This window comes from Colossoma macropomum, unplaced genomic scaffold (genome assembly GCF_904425465.1).
Source record: "Colossoma macropomum unplaced genomic scaffold, Colossoma_macropomum, whole genome shotgun sequence".
Taxonomy (NCBI): Eukaryota; Metazoa; Chordata; class Actinopteri; order Characiformes; family Serrasalmidae; genus Colossoma; species Colossoma macropomum.
Window position 1 is genome coordinate 19657169 of NW_023494792.1, and position 19605 is coordinate 19676773.

At 38.8% G+C, this 19605-nt stretch overlaps 1 protein-coding gene across 1 annotated transcript in view; it reads right to left on the reverse strand.

Annotated features, from left to right (window-relative positions):
• Positions 1 to 6095: 6095 nt before the first annotated feature.
• LOC118812736 (mucin-2-like) overlaps positions 6096 to 19605 on the reverse strand; it is a 104851-nt gene continuing 91341 nt past the window's right edge. Inside the window, exons 26-32 of the mRNA XM_036577843.1 lie at positions 18742 to 18898; positions 14877 to 14999; positions 7257 to 7401; positions 7112 to 7152; positions 6830 to 6994; positions 6466 to 6575; positions 6096 to 6113 (exon numbers count right to left, since the gene is read on the reverse strand). Of these exons, the coding sequence (XP_036433736.1) occupies positions 6096 to 6113; positions 6466 to 6575; positions 6830 to 6994; positions 7112 to 7152; positions 7257 to 7401; positions 14877 to 14999; positions 18742 to 18898 (759 nt within the window). The remainder of the gene's footprint in view (positions 6114 to 6465; positions 6576 to 6829; positions 6995 to 7111; positions 7153 to 7256; positions 7402 to 14876; positions 15000 to 18741; positions 18899 to 19605) is intronic.

The window sequence follows — 19605 nt, forward strand, 5'->3', positions numbered from 1 at the left end:
TGTTTTCAGCGTTGAGGGGGTTAATGGGGTAGTTAACTTTGTCGTTTTGGGCGTTGAGGGGGTTAAAGGGGTAGTTATCTTTGTTGTTTTTGGCGTTGAGGGGGTTAAAGGGGTGGTTATCTTTGTTGTTTTCAGCGTTGAGGGGGTTAATGGAGTGGTTATCTTTGTTGTTTTTGGCGTTGAGGGGGTTAATGAGGTGGTGAGTTTTGTTGTTTTTGGTGTTGAGGGGGTTAATGGAGTGGTGAGTTTTGTTGTTTTTGGTGTTGAGGGGGTTAATGGGGTGGTTATTTTTGTTGTTTTTGGTGTTGAGGGGGTTAATGGGGTAGTTAACTTTGTTGTTTTGGGCGTTGAGGGGGTTAAAGGGGTAGTTATCTTTGTTGTTTTTGGTGTTGAGGGGGTTAAAGGGGTGGTCATCTTTGTTGTTTTCGGCGTTGAGGGGGTTAACGGGGTGGTTATTTTGGTTGTTTTCGGTGTGGAGGGGGTAAATGGAGTGGTTATCTTTGTTGTTTTTGGTGTTGAGGGGGTTAATGGAGTGGTTATTTTGGTTGTTTTTGGTGTTGAGGGGGTAAATGGAGTGGTTATTTTGGTTGTTTTCGGCGTTGAGGGGGTTAATGGAGTGGTTATCTTTGTTGTTTTTGGCGTTGAGGGGGTTAATGGGGTGGTGAGTTTTGTTGTTTTTGGTGTTGAGGGGGTTAATGGAGTGGTTATTTTTGTTGTTTTTGGCGTTGAGGGGGGTAATGGGGTGGTTATCTTTGTTGTTTTTGGTGTTGAGGGGGTTAATGGGGTAGTTAACTTTGTCGTTTTGGGCGTTGAGGGGGTTAAAGGGGTAGTTATCTTTGTTGTTTTTGGTGTTGAGGGGGTTAAAGGGGTGGTCATCTTTGTTGTTTTCGGCGTTGAGGGGGTTAACGGGGTGGTTATTTTGGTTGTTTTCGGCGTTGAGGGGGTAAATGGAGTGGTTATCTTTGTTGTTTTTGGTGTTGAGGGGGTTAATGGAGTGGTTATTTTGGTTGTTTTTGGTGTTGAGGGGGTAAATGGAGTGGTTATTTTTGTTGTTTTTGGCGTTGAGGGGGTTAATGGGGTGGTTAGTTTGGTTGTTTTGGGTGTTGAGGGGGTTAATGGGGTAGTCATCTTTGTGGTTTTGGGTGTTGAGGGGGTTAATGGGGTGGTGATCTTTGTGGTTTTGGGTGTTGAGGGGGTTGATGGAGTGGTTGTTTTTGTTGTTTTCGGCGTTGAGGGGGTTAATGGGCTGGTTAGTTTTGTTTTTGGCGTTGAGGGGGTTAATGCAGTGGTTATTGTCGTTTTCAGCGTTGATGGGGTTAATGGGGTGGTGAGTTTTGTTGTTTTTGGTGTTGAGGGGGTTAATGGGGTAGTTATCTTTGTTGTTTTTGTGGTTGAGGGGATTAATGGAGTGGTTATTTTTGTTGTTTTTGGCGTTGAGGGGGTTAATGGGGTGGTGATCTTTGTGGTTTTGGTTGTTGAGGGGGTTAATGGAGTGGTTATTTTTGTTGTTTTTGGCGTTGAGGGGGTTAATGGGGTGGTTAGTTTTGTTGTTTTTGGCGTTGAGGGGGTTAATGGAGTGGTTATTTTGGTTGTTTTCGGTGTTGAGGGGGTTAATGGAGTGGTTATTTTGGTTGTTTTTGGTGTTGAGGGGGTTAATGGAGTGGTTATTTTTGTTGTTTTTGGCGTTGAGGGGGTTAATGGGGTAGTCATCTTTGTTGTTTTTGGTGTTGAGGGGGTTAATGGGGTGGTTATGTTTGTTTTTGGGGTTGAAGGGGTTAATAGAGTGGTTATTTTGGTTATTTTTGGTGTTGAGGGGGTTAATGGAGTGGTTATTTTTGTTGTTTTTGGTGTTGAGGGGGTAAATGGAGTGGTTATTTTTGTTGTTTTTGGCGTTGATGGGGTTAATGGGGTGGTGAGTTTTGTTGTTTTTGGTGTTGAGGGGGTTAATGGGGTGGTTAGTTTTGTTGTTTTTGGTGTTGAGGGGGTTAATGGGGTAGTTATCTTTGTTGTTTTCGTGGTTGAGGGGGTTAAAGGGGTAGTTATCTTTGTTGTTTTTGGTGTTGAGGGGGTTAAAGGGGTGGTTATCTTTGTTGTTTTCAGCGTTGAGGGGGTAAATGGAGTGGTTATTTTGGTCGTTTTTGGTGTTGAGGGGGTTAATGGAGTGGTTATCTTTGTTGTTTTTGGCGTTGAGGGGGTTAATGGGGTGGTGAGTTTTGTTGTTTTTGGTGTTGAGGGGGTTAATGGGGTGGTGAGTTTTGTTGTTTTTGGTGTTGAGGGGGTTAATGGAGTGGTGAGTTTTGTTGTTTTTGGTGTTGAGGGGGTTAATGGGGTGGTTATTTTTGTTGTTTTTGGTGTTGAGGGGGTTAATGGGGTAGTTAACTTTGTCGTTTTTGGCGTTGAGGGGGTTAAAGGGGTAGTAATCTTTGTTGTTTTTGGTGTTGAGGGGGTTAAAGGGGTGGTCATCTTTGTTGTTTTCGGCGTTGAGGGGGTTAATGGGGTGGTTATTTTGGTTGTTTTCGGTGTTGAGGGGGTAAATGGAGTGGTTATCTTTGTTGTTTTTGGTGTTGAGGGGGTTAATGGAGTGGTTAGTTTGGTTGTTTTTGGTGTTGAGGGGGTAAATGGAGTGGTTATTTTTGTTGTTTTTGGCGTTGAGGGGGTTAATGGAGTGGTTATCTTTGTTGTTTTTGGCGTTGAGGGGGTTAATGGGGTGGTGAGTTTTGTTGTTTTTGGTGTTGAGGGGGTTAATGGAGTGGTGAGTTTTGTTGTTTTTGGCGTTGAGGGGGTTAATGCGGGTGGTTATTTTTGTTGTTTTTGGTGTTGAGGGGGTTAATGGGGTAGTTAACTTTGTCATTTTGGGCGTTGAGGGGGTTAAAGGGGTAGTTATCTTTGTTGTTTTTGGTGTTGAGGGGGTTAAAGGGGTGGTTAACTTTGTTGTTTTCGTGGTTGAGGGGGTTAATGGAGTGGTTATGTTGGTTGTTTTTGGTGTTGAGGGGATTAATGGAGTGGTTATTTTTGTTGTTTTTGGCGTTGAGGGGGTTAATGGGGTGGTTAGTTTTGTTGTTTTTGGCGTTGAGGGGGTTAATGGAGTGGTTATTTTGGTTGTTTTCGGTGTTGAGGGGGTTAATGGAGTGGTTATTTTGGTTGTTTTTGGTGTTGAGGGGGTTAATGGAGTGGTTATTTTGGTTGTTTTTGGTGTTGAGGGGGTTAATGGAGTGGTTATTTTTGTCGTTTTCGGCGTGGAAGGGGTTGATGTGGTCGTTGTTTTTGTTGTTTTTGGCGTTGAGGGGGTTAATGGGGTAGTTATCTTTGTTGTTTTTGGTGTTGAGGGGGTTAATGGGGTGGTTATGTTTGTTTTTGGGGTTGAAGGGGTTAATAGAGTGGTTATTTTGGTTATTTTTGGTGTTGAGGGGGTTAATGGAGTGGTTATTTTGGTTGTTTTCGGGGTTGAGGGGATTAATGGAGTGGTTAGTTTTGTTGTTTTCGGGGTTGAGGGGATTAATGGAGTGGTTATTTTTGTTGTTTTCGGCGTTGAGGGGGTTAATGGAGTGGTTATTTTGGTTGTTTTCGGTGTTGAGGGGGTTAATGGAGTGGTTATTTTGGTTGTTTTTGGCGTTGAGGGGGTTAATGGGGTAGTCATCTTTGTTGTTTTTGGTGTTGAGGGGGTTAATGGAGTGGTTATGTTTGTTTTTGGGGTTGAAGGGGTTAATGGAGTGGTTATTTTGGTTATTTTTGGTGTTGAGGGGGTTAATGGAGTGGTTATTTTGGTTGTTTTTGGTGTTGAGGGGGTTAATGGAGTGGTTATTTTTGTTGTTTTTGGCGTTGAGGGGGTTAATGGGGTGGTGAGTTTTGTTGTTTTTGGTGTTGAGGGGCTTAATGGAGTGGTGAGTTTTGTTGTTTTTGGCGTTGAGGGGGTTAACAGGGTGGTTATTTTTGTTGTTTTTGGTGTTGAGGGGGTTAAAGGGGTAGTTATCTTTGTTGTTTTTGGCGTTGAGGGGGTTAATGGGGTAGTTATCTTTGTTGTTTTTGGTGTTGAGGGGGTTAATAGAGTGGTTATTTTGGTTATTTTTGGTGTTGAGGGGGTTAATGGAGTGGTTATTTTGGTTGTTTTTGGTGTTGAGGGGGTTAATGGAGTGGTTATTTTTGTTGTTTTTGGCGTTGATGGGGTTAATGGGGTGGTGAGTTTTGTTGTTTTTGGTGTTGAGGGGGTTAATGGGGTAGTTATCTTTGTTGTTTTTGGTGTTGAGGGGGTTAATGGGGTAGTTATCTTTGTTGTTTTCGTGGTTGAGGGGGTTAATGGAGTGGTTAGTTTTGTTGTTTTCGGGGTTGAGGGGATTAATGGAGTGGTTATTTTTGTTGTTTTTGGCGTTGAGGGGGTTAATGGAGTGGTTATTTTGGTTGTTTTCGGTGTTGAGGGGGTTAATGGAGTGGTTATTTTGGTTGTTTTTGGCGTTGAGGGGGTTAATGGGGTAGTCATCTTTGTTGTTTTTGGTGTTGAGGGGGTTAATGGAGTGGTTATTTTGGTTGGTTTTTTGGTGTTGAGGGGGTTAATGGAGTGGTTATTTTGGTTGTTTTTGGTGTTGAGGGGGTTAATGGGAGTGGTTATTTTTGTTGTTTTTGGCGTTGAGGGGGTTAATGGGGTGGTGAGTTTTGTTGTTTTTGGTGTTGAGGGGCTTAATGGAGTGGTGAGTTTTGTTGTTTTTGGCGTTGAGGGGGTTAAAGGGGTAGTTAACTTTGTCGTTTTGGGCGTTGAGGGGGTTAAAGGGGTAGTTATCTTTGTTGTTTTTGGTGTTGAGGGGGTTAAAGGGGTGGTCATCTTTGTTGTTTTTGGCGTTGAGGGGGTTAACGGGGTGGTTATTTGGTTGTTTTCGGTGTTGAGGGGGTAAATGGAGTGGTTATCTTTGTTGTTTTTGGTGTTGAGGGGGTTAATGGGGTAGTTATCTTTGTTGTTTTCGGCGTTGAGGGGGTTAACGGAGTGGTTAGTTTTGTTGTTTTCGGGGTTGAGGGGATTAATGGAGTGGTTATTTTTGTTGTTTTTGGCGTTGAGGGGGTTAATGGGCTGGTTAGTTTTGTTCTTGGCGTTGAGGGGGTTAATGGGGTGGTTAGTTTTGTTTTTGGCGTTGAGGGGGTTAATGGAGTGCTTATTTTGGTTGTTTTTGGTGTTGAGGGGGTTAATGGGGTGGTGAGTTTTGTTGTTTTTGGTGTTGAGGGGGTTAATGGGGTAGTCATCTTTGTTGTTTTTGGTGTTGAGGGGGTTAATGGGGTGGTTATGTTTGTTTTTGGGGTTGAAGGGGTTAATGGAGTGGTTATTTTGGTTATTTTTGGTGTTGAGGGGGTTAATGGGGTGGTTATTTTGGTTGTTTTTGGTGTTGAGGGGGTTAACGGGGTGGTGAGTTTTGTTGTTTTTGGTGTTGAGGGAGTTAATGGGGTGGTGGGTTTTGTTGGTTTTGGTGTTGAGGGGGTTAATGGGGTAGTTATCTTTGTAGTTTTTGGTGATGAGGGGGTTAATGGGGTGGTTAGTTTTGTTGCTTTTGGTGTTGAGGGGGTTAATGGGGTAGTTATCTTTGTTGTTTTTGGGGTTGAGGGGGTTAAAGGGGTGGTTAGCTTTGTTGTTTTTGGCGTTGAGGGGGTTAATGGAGTGGTTATTTTGGTTGTTTTGGGTGTTGAGGGGGTTAACGGGGTGGTGAGTTTTGTTTTCGGTGTTGAGGGGGTTAATGGAGTGGTTATTTTGGTTGTTTTTGGTGTTGAGGGGGTTAATTGCGTGGTTAACTTTGTAGTTTTTGGTGTTAATGGGGTTAATGGAGTGGTTATTTTTGTCGTTTTTGGCGTTGAAGGGGTTAATGGGGTCGTTGTTTTTGTAGTTTTTGGTGATGAGGGGGTTAATAGGGTGGTTAGCTTTGTTATTTTTGGTGTTGAGGGGGTTAATGGAGTGGTTATCTTTGTTGTTTTTGGTGTTGAGGGGGTTAATGGGGTGGTTATGTTTGTTTTTGGGGTTGAAGGGGTTAATGGAGTGGTTATTTTGGTTGTTTTCGGGGTTGAGGTGCGTAATTGGGTAGTTATCCTTGTTGTTTTCGGTGTTGAGGGGGTTAATGGAGTGGTCAGTTTTGTTGTTTTTGCTGTTGAGGGGGTTAACGGGGTAGTTATCTTTGTTGTTTTCGGTGTTGAGGGGGTTAATGGGGTGGTTAGTTTTGTTGTTGGCGTTGAGAGGGTTAATGGGGTGGTTATCCTTGTTGTTTTCGGCGTTGAGGGGGTTAATGGAGTGGTCAGTTTTGTTGTTTTTGCCGTTGAGGGGGTTAACGGGGTAGTTATCTTTGTTGTTTTCGGTGTTGAGGGGGTTAATGGGGTGGTTAGTTTTGTTGTTTTTGGTGTTGAGGGGGTTAATGGGGTGGTTAGTTTTGTTGTTTTTGGTGTTGAGGGTGTTATTGGGGTGGTTAATTTTGTCGTTTTCGGCGTTGAAGGAGTTTCCACTGTCCTTGTTGGAGTAGTTTTCTTTGTAGGTGATGTGCTCCCTTTAACAGTTGTTGTTGACGGCCTTAATGTGGTGGTTAATTTTGTTGTTTTCCATGTTGTTGTTCTTGCTGTAACAGGTGTGGTTGAAGAGGTTAATGTAGTAGTTGCTGTTGTTTAAATTAATTTTGTTTGTCATTGTGGCATGCGCCCGCCCTCCAGGCCCCGACGATGACGGCTGCGAGAGCCGGCAGGAAGGCGGGGCCTGAACATCGAGCGGCGACGAACCCCGGCGAGGACGGCGGGGAGAGAGCCGCGAGTGGGTGGGGAACGGGCGCATGCCACAGTCATGTATTTAGCTATTTTTCTGAAGTGCACTACTTACCAGGTGTTGAGAAATCAAATATTGTGGTTGAAACTGTAGTACTGATAATAGGGATGGGGGTAGGTGTGGGGCATGTAAACATCTTCCTGTTAATTTTTCCATTGAGTCCACATTCAGCAGAGATACATGTTCCATTCCCATCTGTTGTGTTGTATAGTACTTTTCCTAAATCATCAGAATGTTGACAGTGACCAAGCACAACTGAGTCAGTTCAAAGCAGAACTTGCAATGTGTCTGGTAATTGCAAAGTCATAAAAACTGTTCTTTGTATAGTTTACTGACCTGTTTCACTGTAACATGAAGTACCCTGTAAGGAGCAGGTGCTTTACAAAGAATGATTATTTATTGTTAAAAAATATAAAAAGTGACACTGCACATCACAAACACTTTACGTGTGAACAGAAAATTGTTTGAGTTTGTGCAATACCATTTTTTGCAGACTTCTGTAGATATTTCTTCTCCAATATTGTAGTGCTGATCATTCATATAGCAACCACAGTAAGGTTTTGAAACACATTTCATGGTTTTCTCATCCAGGTATGGCCTTTCTGAGGGGCACTTGGGAAAGCATCCTAAGGAAAAAAAAAATGATGATCAAGATGATTAAGAGATGATCATAATACATCCTCCATTTACACTTGCAACACTCCACCTTAAAGGAAGCAGCCAAACTGGGATAAAATCAATAGTGAAATGCTGCTACAGAAGTTTGACATTTGACATTTTCAAGAAACTAACAAGTTTTCTTCATGGTGTATATTACTGTAGATCAGCTGCTCCTCTGTATATGAATTATAGTGTGTATACAGTTTTGAGTGAATTCTTGTGTGACCACCTTGCTTTTGTTTAAACTTATATGCATTTTGTATTCACTTACATTAGTTCCACCTCTCAGAGACCAAAAGAATTATGTTACAAATTTTGACTCAACTGTGGTAAAGTCACATGTCTGTATTTTTTTTACACTGCTTTCATTTTTGGGTTTCTGATAGATACATTGTCTGATATCCAAACAAAAATTCAAGATCTGTTTACTTTTCCACCTACCAAGTTGTCACCATAGTACAAATACAAGCTCAATTCCAAAAAAGTTTGGCACTGTATATCAAATGCTACAGAAAAAAACAGTGACTAGTAAATTCTGTTTGGCCTGTATTAAATTGAAAACGGTACAAAAACACCAAATTTGATGTTGTATTCTCATGAAATTTATTAAGTTGGCTTGAAATTTTTCATTCTTTGTAATCTTCTTCTTCTTCTACTTCTTAATTTATGCTCATATTTTGTAAACTTTTCTTGGTCCACAATTTTTGATGTACAACCACCACATCTTGCACAAATGTTCCTCATATACGGGAATAGTGTGCTTGTGCTTTTTGGGCCGATCTGTTTTCCGTAAAACTATCGTTCAAAGATGAAATTTTTCCCATAGGAAATGAAAGGTGTATTGTTTAGAACATTAGCTGTAACTGCCACAAGTGATATCACAATGCACATCTCTCACACAGACACTTATACACAGTACACACAGACTTACACGCTTACAGCCTAATGCCGAGCAATAACAGTAGTAATGACCGTAATAATGGCAGTAATAAAAAACTAAAATGGTAATGACACAAATAAAACAGTAATAAAACAGTTCTAAAAAATAAAACAGTGAGAACAGTAACAATACACACTCAACACACCCAACACAGGTGTGTTGAGACCATACAGAACACACACACTACACACTCAACACAACACAAACACCACACCGTATCAACCGTTGGACACTGTATCAACTGCCTAGCAACATCTAAGCAACACTTTAATAACCATTAACAATCTTCCACCAATTTATCATAATTAGCTGGCTCTTGACAAAGTCAACTTACAGTTCTTCGTAATCTTCTTCTTTTTATTATTATTATTCTATGTTCAAAAAATAAAATGTTTCTCGTCCTGCAGTTTTCGAGCTAGAACCACAAAACTTTGCTGGATTGTAGGGCCCATACCCAAATAGTGTTCTTGTGTATTTCTAAGCAATCTGACGTAAGGTTTTCGATCAGTAAATTTAAGGTGGCAGTGAATTTAAGACACCAAATTTAAGGTAGCTGTAAATTTAAGGTGGCAGTATATTTAAGGTACCACTGAATTTAAGGTGGCAATGGATTTAAGATATTGGAAAATTTAAGGTTGCATTGAATTTAAGGTGAACAAATTTAAGGTGGCAATAAATTTAAGGCAGCAATAGATTTAAGGTGGCACTGAACTTAAGGTGGAACTGCATTTAAAGTAGCACTGAACTTGAAGTGACAGTGAATTTAAGATATTCTTAAGATAAGAATAAATGTAAGGTGACAGTAGATTTAAGGTAGCACTGAATTTAAGGTGGTGCTGAGTTTAGGGTGGCAGTGAAGTTAAGATATTGGTAAATTGAAGGTAGCAATAAAATTCAGGTAGCACTGAATTTAAAGTGGCAGTAAATTTAAGATAGCACTGCATTTAATGTAGCACTGGATTAAAGGTGGCAGTAGATTTAAGGTTGCACTGACTTTATGAAGGCAGTAAATTTAAAGTGGAAATTAATTTAAGGTGGCAGTAGATTTAAGGTAGCACTAAATTTAAAGTGGAAGTGAATTTAAGGTGGCAGTAGATTTAAGGTAGCACTGAATTTAAAGTGGCAGTGAATTTAAAGTATCAGTAAATTCATGATGGCACTAAATTTAAGGTGGCAGTGAATTTAAGGTATCAGTAAGTTTGAGGTGGCAGTAAATTTAAGGTGAAAAGTAGACTTGAACGTCCCAAACATTCCACCAGCCATTTCCTATGGGAAAAAATATCTTTGAATGATACTTCAAGCACAAGCAACCTAATAGTGCCAGTAATTTAAGGTGTTAAGAAATTTAAGGTGGCAGTGCATTTAAGCTAGAATTGAATTTAAAGTGGCAGTGAATTTATGGTATTAGTAAATTTAAGGTGGCAGTAGATTTAAGGCAGAACTGAAATTGAAGTGGCAGTAAATTTAAGATATCAGTAAATTTAAAGTGGAAGTAAATTTAGGGATGCAGTAGATTTAAGGTAGCACTGAATATAAGGTGGCAGTGAATTTAAAGTATCAGTAGATTTATGATGGCAGTGAATTAAAGGTATCAATAAGTTTAAGGTGGTAGTAAATTTAAGGTAGTAGGATATTTAAGGTGGCAGTGAATTTTAATGTGGACGTGTATTTAAGGTATCAGTAAATAAAAAATGGCAATGAATTTAGGGTGTCAGTCAATTTAAGGTAGCAGTGAATTTAAGGCATCAATAAATTTATGGTGGCAACGGATTTAGGGTATCAATAAATTTAAGGTAGCCGTGAATTTAAGGAATCAGTGGATTTAAGATTCCTGTGTATTAAATAGCATAGGAACCACCTGAAATGCAGTGCCACCTTAAATTTACTGCCACCTCATATGTACTTCCACCTTAAATTCAGTGCTACCTTAAATCTACTGCCACCTTGAACTCCCTGCACTTTAAATGTGCTGTCCCCTTAAATACAGTGCCACCTTAAATGAAGTGCCACCTTAATTTCACTGCCACCTTAAATGCAGTTCAACCTTAAATACAGTGCCACCTTAAATGCAGTGCCAGCCTAAATACACTGCCACCTTAAATTTATTGATATGTTTAATTCAGTGCCACTTAAATGCAATTCCACCTTTAATGCAGTGCCACCTTAAATTCACTGCTAACTTAAATGCAATTTCACCTTCACGTCAGTGCCACCTTAAATTCAGTGCTAATTTAAAGGCAGTTCCACCGTATTGTATGAAAACTATACATCGGATCAGTCCAAAAAGCACAAGCGCACTATTCCCGTATATGAGTGATGTTTTTGCAAAATTTGGTGGTTGTTTGTCAAAAACTGCGGACCGTGAAAAGCAGATTTGAATGTCCTGAACATTCCACCATTCATTTCCTATGGGGAAAAATATTGTCTTTGAATGATACTTCAAGCACAAGCAACCTAATTGGGCATAGGTCCTAAGAGCCTGCAAAATATTTTTCAATCCAACTTGACGCAGGAAGAAGAGGTCGTTTTAAGTACAGTTCCAGTTAAATCTGCTGATCTTCTGATTTTCTCCTCTGTTCTTCTACAACAGCAGTCAGAAGGTTTGTCACGTGGCCAAAAACTATCCGGTAAGCCTTGTTTATGAATGAGCAAGCGTATTACTGTCATGCTATTTACTCATCACAGTACATCTGGCAGTGCTGTTTATGAATCTGGCCCATTGTGTTTAAATTGTTTAAGTTTTTTTGCTGATGCATTTTTTGGTAAAGTGCTGAGCCTCAATCCATCCTCGCTTGTAAAGGACTCTGCCCTCCTGGATGCTTCTTTTATACACAAGCATAATCCCAACTGTTTTGGATGTTTTTTGAATATTTGACAATATTTCTAGTCTTAAACTTCCCCCTCACAACTTTTTTGGAACATGTTGCAGACATCAATATTAGAATGAGTGTATACTTACAAAAAACAATAATGTCATTGCTTTCCTGTTTCTATTTGCTTTTCATATACTGTCCTAACCTTTTTGAAAGTTAGGTTTGTATGTTGTTCTTGTAGTTTTACCCTTCTCATTATTAAAACCGATCAATTACAACAAAATTCCTGTCCCTTGGAGAACTTGATGATGAGACTTTAGCTGACTATTTAAATCAATAACACTCTGAGTACATTGAGAAAGAACAGCATATTTTCTAAGCACAGACAATGGCATTTCACTGTGCATTAGGAGCTATTTGAGCACAAGTCACACTGCTCTGAGAAAATTTACCTTTTCATTTTTTTTTATAGACACAGAAATGTATGTATTTTTGTGGCTTCATGAGGAGATCATAAGTTCAAATTCTGGCAATGTCACAGTCATCTGTGGTTGGGGCTGCAAGAGAAGGGAGCACAGCCCCACATTGAGTCCATGCAACAGAAACTGTGTTATTTACCAACTGAGAGGCAGTACTAAAAATGTTTTGTAGCATTCAGACAAAGGCTTTTCAATTGTGGGGTGCACTGCATCTCAGGCTTAAAAGGTAGCAGGATGTGGTTCCTAGGGGTGGAATAACACTAGGCATGCACCAATCATGAATTTTTAGGGCTGATTTTGATTCTGATTCCTTTTTGAGTCTTTTATTCATCTGAAGCTCACATATGGGGTAAATGAACAAATGAAACACACTAGCACATTTCCAGTATTTTCTATCATCCAATCTTTTAATATATACAACAGTATTTGCTCTTAAATGGGCAAATTGACATTTAAATATTTTTTTTTTACATTTTAAATAAGTTGCCTAAATAAATAACATGAATCCAATAAAGCACTAAATTGAAAGTAAGAGTGCTTATCTCTGAGCATGCAGGATGAGACAGGTACTGAAAAACAGCATCGCAAGTTTATTTTGCAGCCTGTTAGGTGTAGTAAATAGTTAGGTGTAACTATTTACAAAATCAATGCTGATTGTTTGTTCTGTACTGCAGTGCAAAAGTTATGGCGAAAGCTAGAGATGCTGAGTCACCAAGTCCGTATGTGTGACGTTAATACATAAAGTCGTATGATTGGGCCAGAAAAACTCCTTCTATATTGGTCTTACTGAATCTTAGTCCAGCTTTCGATACTGGTGATCATGAGGTTTAAATGAACTGTTTTGAATATTGGGTTGGCCTCTCAGGCACGGTTTTACAATCATAGTTGATGAATAGCCAGTTTTTGGTTTCACTGGAAAATCCTTCACCATAAAATGTTAACATTTGTTGTTGAGAGCCACAAGGTTCAGTTTTAGGGCTTTGCTTCTTTTCTTTGCACGTTACCTCTAGGTGATGTCATCAGGAAATATGATATCAATTTTCATAGATAAATGATAACACGCAATTATACATTTCCATTTCTTCTAAGAAAATCAAGACTGTTCTAAATCAAGAGAAAACTGACCTGAACTGAAATACTGATCCTTGGTACTAAAATTCAGAGAAGGCTGCTTTTTGAGAAGCTAGGTTCTTTCACTTCATATAATAGTGTTGGGTCGTATCCCCTATTTTACCTTCAAACCATCTCCCAATATTACCACGGTATGCAATATATAGTATTACTGGGGCATGGGCGGGAGGGAGATTGAAAGTGGTATAAGTGACATGAAATCACTTACGATGCTTTTTTGCCATCTCATCTTGCATTGCTTCGAAACTGGAAAAACAAAAAAAGGATTTGCTTTACCTGCTGCTGCGAATTTAAGTGATCAGATTGTCTTTTTCTGGCTCACCTAATGTGAAGCCTGACTCGGCAGTATCAGAGTGCTGGACGTCAGGCTGAAGGGAAAAAAGCTGAAAATGGAGTTCTGGCTCAGTTTGACAGGTTTAGATACATATTTACTATGTTTAGTCTCCAAGTGACGCTGTAAATTGTTGGGTTTCATTTGAAAAGGCCCCTGAGAAAACAGCACAGAGCTGTAGGTACTCATTTTCAGCTCTTGTGCACATGAAGCCCAGCGCTAAGTATTCACTGCTGTATTTTCTCTTTGTTCTGGTTTTGCTTTCACTGCAAATACATCAATAGCTAAAACATTAATAGCTTATATTTTGACAGAACAATAATGGGCTCAATATAAATATAACACTATTTTTGCAAATAACAAACAATATGTGTTATATATTTAAAATGATTTTGATCAAATGTTTGTATTGTGACAACTTTTTGTGTTTAAAAAAACTGCAGTATCACCATGGTCCACTGGGATTGAAAACCATATGTTTGTATATATTTAAACAAAATCTGTTGGTTGATCCTTTCTTAACTGAATATTATTTGTTTGTTGATGTTCATAGGTTTGAATGATTTGATTATTACTACTACTACTACTACCACCAGCTGCATTGCCTGCATCGTTACAGAATGCAAGTCCAGTGTAGCTGTCGTTATCATTGCTAGTTGGCAGGTTAGCAAGATAGGCAGTGACACACCTGTTATGTGTGTTTGATACAGAACTACTACTGAACTTCTGTGTATGTAGTAGTGTTACGATATTGATATGGAATTCAATTCAGTTTGTTCAACAGTATTAAACACTCTACACATCAAAAGTGGCTTGTGCATGCAGAGGTGAGCCTCGATTCTTACAGAAAGTAAGAATTTTGCGCTAGGAGTAATAAGAAACAATGCAATCCAAATGCATTCACAAGAAATATACAAAACAGATCCCAGAGCAATATAATTCCCAGATACACTGTCTTAAGAAAAATCTAAAAAGCCTTTATTAACACATGGCAACATATATAAAAATGTGCTGATGCATTGCGGCCTACTCAGGCCTTCATCAGGACACAAAAAATGGCATGTCCACTTTGTTGCACCCATGCTCTAGGAACACCTGTTCTTTTGCTTCATCGTTGTGACCCCTGCAGCGCTTCTTCATTTTTGTTTCTTAATGACAGATTTAGTTTTTTGTCCATTTTAAAAGTTTTGGGAGTACAGACACATTTTGCTAAACCCAATTTTGCATCATACTTTAGGGGCTGCAGAACTGAGGTGGCAAGTGGGGTTCAGCTCAGATTGAGCTAACTTTTTTTTTTTTTTGTCTCTGTGCCCTGCATATGACCCTTAAGAAAGGCAGGGTTATTCTTGTCCTGGATAGCGACCCAGCACAGTTTGATGATTTTACTGTTTTAATATACCAACTACACCAGACAACTAACAGATGAGTTGAAACCAGAGTTTTTGTACAGGGAAACTATCAGGCCCTCCATGACTGCCACTGGGAAGTCTCTGGCTTTGAGCTAAATATGGACTATGAGCTAAAACGTATAGCTTTTTTTATTACAAATATAATTAAATACATTGAAATGTTGTGTTGTAGAGGCCAGTTTTATATAGTATAGTTATTCACATGCTGATATGTTCAGACCTACTAAAACGACTGTTGTCTGTCCTATTGCTGGTGCTGAGACTGAAATCAAGTAATGAGAAAGAAATTTGAAAAAGTGTGCAGGACATTTAAAAAGGAACAGCTAGCAAAGCCTTACCTTCTACTAGAGTTTGATTGAAGCAGTCTCCTGAAGGATTACTGCAGGTTTTCACACACTGCCCACAGGGTTTATAGTGCCATTCACAGCCATCAGGTGAGTTATAGTAGTCACAAAACAAAGCTGCAAGAAGGATTCACACCAGTTAGTTGCTTGCCAAGGCAAGACAACAAGACCCTGCACCAGCGTCGTATAACATGATTTTAGTACAGATTTAGCACATCTCATTACACACTTCATTCCATTTTTATGCCATATAAAACTAGATTTGCATTTCCTGAAGAAACAGTTACGTTTTGGATAATAACGTCAAATGGTTGCACTGGAATTAACCCTTCACTGTTGACCATTGTGCAAGTGTTATTTAGCTGAATAAATCTGCCCTTCAGCCTTTGCAGATTGAGCCAGAACGGAACATAAATCAAGAAGAAAATACTGATGATGGCAACATTGTGTATCATCAAATAGATTTAATCAAATAAATAAGCATGATAAAGCCGAGAGTGGGGCAAAATGTATGGTCTCTGTGCAGCAGCTGAACAGATGAACATGCCTTAAAGAGCTCCACTATCATTTTTACTGAAACTGACTCTTGTACATCAGTGTTTCTCCATTAACTGAGAGGAAGAAGCGTGATAGCTCATAGATTACTTTTGTTTACCTGTTCAAACATGGACCACTTATCCCTTCCAAAAGACTACGAAAAGGTTCAGAACTAAACAGTGAAGGTGAGGAGAGTGATGCCTACTGGCTCAAACTGCTGCCACTTTGAGCCAGTAGGTTTCCTCATCAGTTACAGTACTGCTAAAGTGTCTACCAGTGTGTTTATATCGCCATAGTTTGTGGTCATCTTTATGGCTGCATAGACCACCACTACACTGCAGTGGTACCATGACAACCACCTTGGGGGCAAATCACCACCACAATTGTATTTCTGGAAAAAAAATATAATGCAAGACTTTTATTTTGTATAGATGGATATTGAAAACACATTCCATTTACACTGGTGTTAAATGTGGTCAGTTTTCTCTGACCACCTCTGAACATGGTTTGAGTGACCTGATCATATACCACTCATAATCAGTCCTGAGGTTGTTTACACTTCGCTTTTCATGCGGTCAAGTGAAATCCGAATGTGATCTTATCACCAAACACACATAGTGATGCAAGGTGTAAACAAGCCCTAAATGTATTATTACACAAAACAAACTCTATTGTAGTAAAGGTACCTGAGAGCACAGAGTGGATTAACTCTTCATTTTCATTACTTCAAAACAAATCATTTCCTTTATGAAAGTGTGACCACATTCAGTTTTAAAGAGCAAAAATGCATGCAGAGTTCTCGGCTTGTCTAAGTCTAGATGAAGCACACATGACATCAATCCTCAGGTGTTCCCTCAAAAACTGAAACCTCATACTGAACCTCCACACTGATTTCAGCATGTAGCTTCACTGTAGGTCAGTGACTGTAAACTGTATTGTCTTTCATTTTTTCCCTATTTTGATAACTGTGTTTACTTACAGGCCAACCATATCAGTCATGTCTAATAAAGGTGTGGCTTCTTATAGTAAATATAATATTGGTGTCATTTTAAGAACATATTTTAATAGTTTAGGATATTCAGGATACACTACAATTAGGTCTACAGGGCTTACTAGATGGGGTTCCTTTTAAACAAGGAAATGTTTTAAAATATCTAAAAATAATACAACCCCATTTCCAAAAAAGTTGGGATGCTGTGCAAAATGTAAATAAAAACAAAATGCAATGATGGGCAAATCATTTAAACCCTGTATGAAATTGAAAATAGTACAAAGACAACAAATCAAATGTTTAAACTGAGAAATTTTATTGTTTTTTTGAAAAAATATGCCCTTTTTGAATTTGATGCCAACTACACGTTCCAAAAAAGTTGGGACGAGGGCAACAAAAGGCTGGTAAAAAACACAAACACCTGGTGGTCGATTGGCAACAGGTCAGTAACATGACTGTGTGTAAAAAGAGCGTCCCAGAGAGGCTTAATCTTTCAGAAGTAAAGATGAGGAGGGGTTCACCACTCTGTGAAAGACTGCTCAGGCAACAATTCAAGAATAATGTTTCTCAGCATAAAATAGCAAAGAACTTTTGCTTCTCATCATCTACCGTACATAATATCATTAAGAGATTCAGAGAATCTGGAGAAATCTCTGTATGTAAGGGACAAGGCCGAAAACCAATACTGGCTGGCCGTGATCTTTGGGCCCTCAGGTGGCACTGCATTAAAAACAGACATGATTCTGTAGTGGAAATCACTGCATGGGCTCAGGAACACTTCTGAAAACCACTGTCTGTGAACACAGTTCATCGCTGCATCCATAAATGCAAGTAAAGACTCTAAAACGCAAAGAAGAAACTGTACATAAACAGGATCCAGAAACAATGCCATCCAGACGACGTCTTTTTCAGGGAAGACCTTGCTTATTTTAGCAAGACAATGCCAAACCACATTCTACATGCATTACAACAGCATTGCTCCGTATTAAAAGTGTCCTGATGCTAAACTGGCCTGCCTGCAGTCCAGACCTGTTACCCACTGATAACATTTGGCACATTACAAACTGAAAAATACGACAAAGAAGACCCCTAACTGTTGAGCAGCTGAAATCCTATGTTATGCAAGAATGGGAAAATATTTCACTTTCGAAACTACAGTAATTGGTCTCCTCAGTTCCCAAACACTTACAGAGTATTTTTGAAAGAGGAGGTGATGAAACACAGTGGTAAACAGGCCCCTGTCCCAACTTTTTTGGAATGTGTTGTTGGCATCAAATTCAAAATGGGCATATATTTTCCAAAAAACAATAAAATTTCTCAGTTTCAACATTTGATATGTTGTCTATGTAGCCTTTTCATTTAAATATAGTGTTTACATGATTTGCACATCATTGCATTCTGTTTTTATTTACATTCTGCACAGCATCCCAACTTTTTTGGAAATGGAGTTGTAGAAAGCATGTCTATAAAACAGTGTATGATAAGCAATTTGATTGTAGCAAAGAATTGCGTTAGTAGAAGAAAAAGAAAAAGATCTAGCTTTGCATTTCCTGAAGGAAATACAGGGCTTGCAAGGCAAGAAAACATCGTGAAATAATATTTGTAAGGAATGAGTCATGGATCCAAATGTAATAAAATTAGAAAGAAAGAAAGGGAGAAAGAAAGCAAGGAAGGAGGGAAGAAAAAAGAAAGAAATGAAGAAAAAGAAATGAATCAAGGAACAAACAGAAAGAAATTAATGAAGGGATGAAGTAAAAAAAAAAAGAAATCAAGAAAAGAAATAAAGAATGAATGAAAGAAAGTAAATGAAAAAAAAGCAACGAGTCTAGCATGAGGTTTAGAAAATTAGTTAATTAGTTAAAGTTAATAAACACTGAAAAAAACTGAAATCAGATGCTCTAAAGGATGGAGGAATAAAAAAGAGGATGAACAAAGAGCTGAGGAGGTTAAAAAAAAACATAAAAAGGCTGAAAGGGAGAACAGCAGAAGCGCTTTAATTAAGCCCAGCCAATCAGCCTCAGGCATTATGACATCTGTGGTGGCACCTGTAATTTAAACTGTCCCAAGATTCCACCGTACTAGTCTATGGGAAAATGATCAATTAAAATATATCAACTACAGTATAAAGGCTATGAATAACTTTAAGATATGTCTAAGATATGTATTAATTGCATTAGAAAAATAAAAATAAAAATAAGAATAACAATACAGTGGTTGCTCTACAAGCGCTGTAATAATAGGGATGATATTTTTATTTTAATAACTGTGAATTACAAGTAAAATGTACTCTTTAAAAGAGAGGCTATTACTGAATTCTTTATTGAGACTCACGGCAGATGGTTGGGGTCCTCCACGATATGCAGGCTCCCTTCTCGTTGCATGCTGCAGCATATGCGGCTACGGCAGTGCAGAAACACTCACAGTCTCCACCGCTGTCACATGCACATGTGTCTTGCACACATATATCGTAATATTGAGCTGGATCCACCTGAGAGGAGAAATTAAAAGTAGAATAACTCACAAAACAAGATAATCAGCATCTATAAAATTGTATACATTTTTATTTGTAAAATGTGACATTTTCACATGTGTCTTCTCCATTTTACGAAATGTTTAGGAACATGATCTGCTCTATATGGCATTTGTGAAATGCCAGGATACTCTTGTCCATGCCATACAGAGTAGTGGATAATGAGGGGAAACAATGTCCATTAAGAACAGTGTCAATTTATATAAACCTTCACACAGTAATACAAGTAACCTTGTATCTCCAAAATGGTAACTTTACAGGAGAAGGAAAAAACCTACTTTACTTTTAATGTAAGTCAATGAAACCAGACATTTTTCCAAGTCGTTTCGGGCAGTTTCTTTTAGTCAATCCATCATGAAATTTACATACAATGTAAAGGGTATCGGGTATTTTTAAATTATGTCAAAAACTGAAAAATCGGAGATACAATCAAAAATGGAGATACAAGGTTTTCTTCTGACAACAGTGACATAAAAATAAACAGGACTTACTGGAGCAGCAGTTAATTTTGTTTTTGTAGCATAAATTAGAAAATCTTTAAAAGCGGCCTCTTGCTCCACTATAAAGGCAAGAAGCCCCCCAACATGAGTAAGCACCATCGTGAATCAAGCATCAGTTTTACATCTAAGTTTTACAAAATAATTTGTCAAGTCATTTTTAGTCTT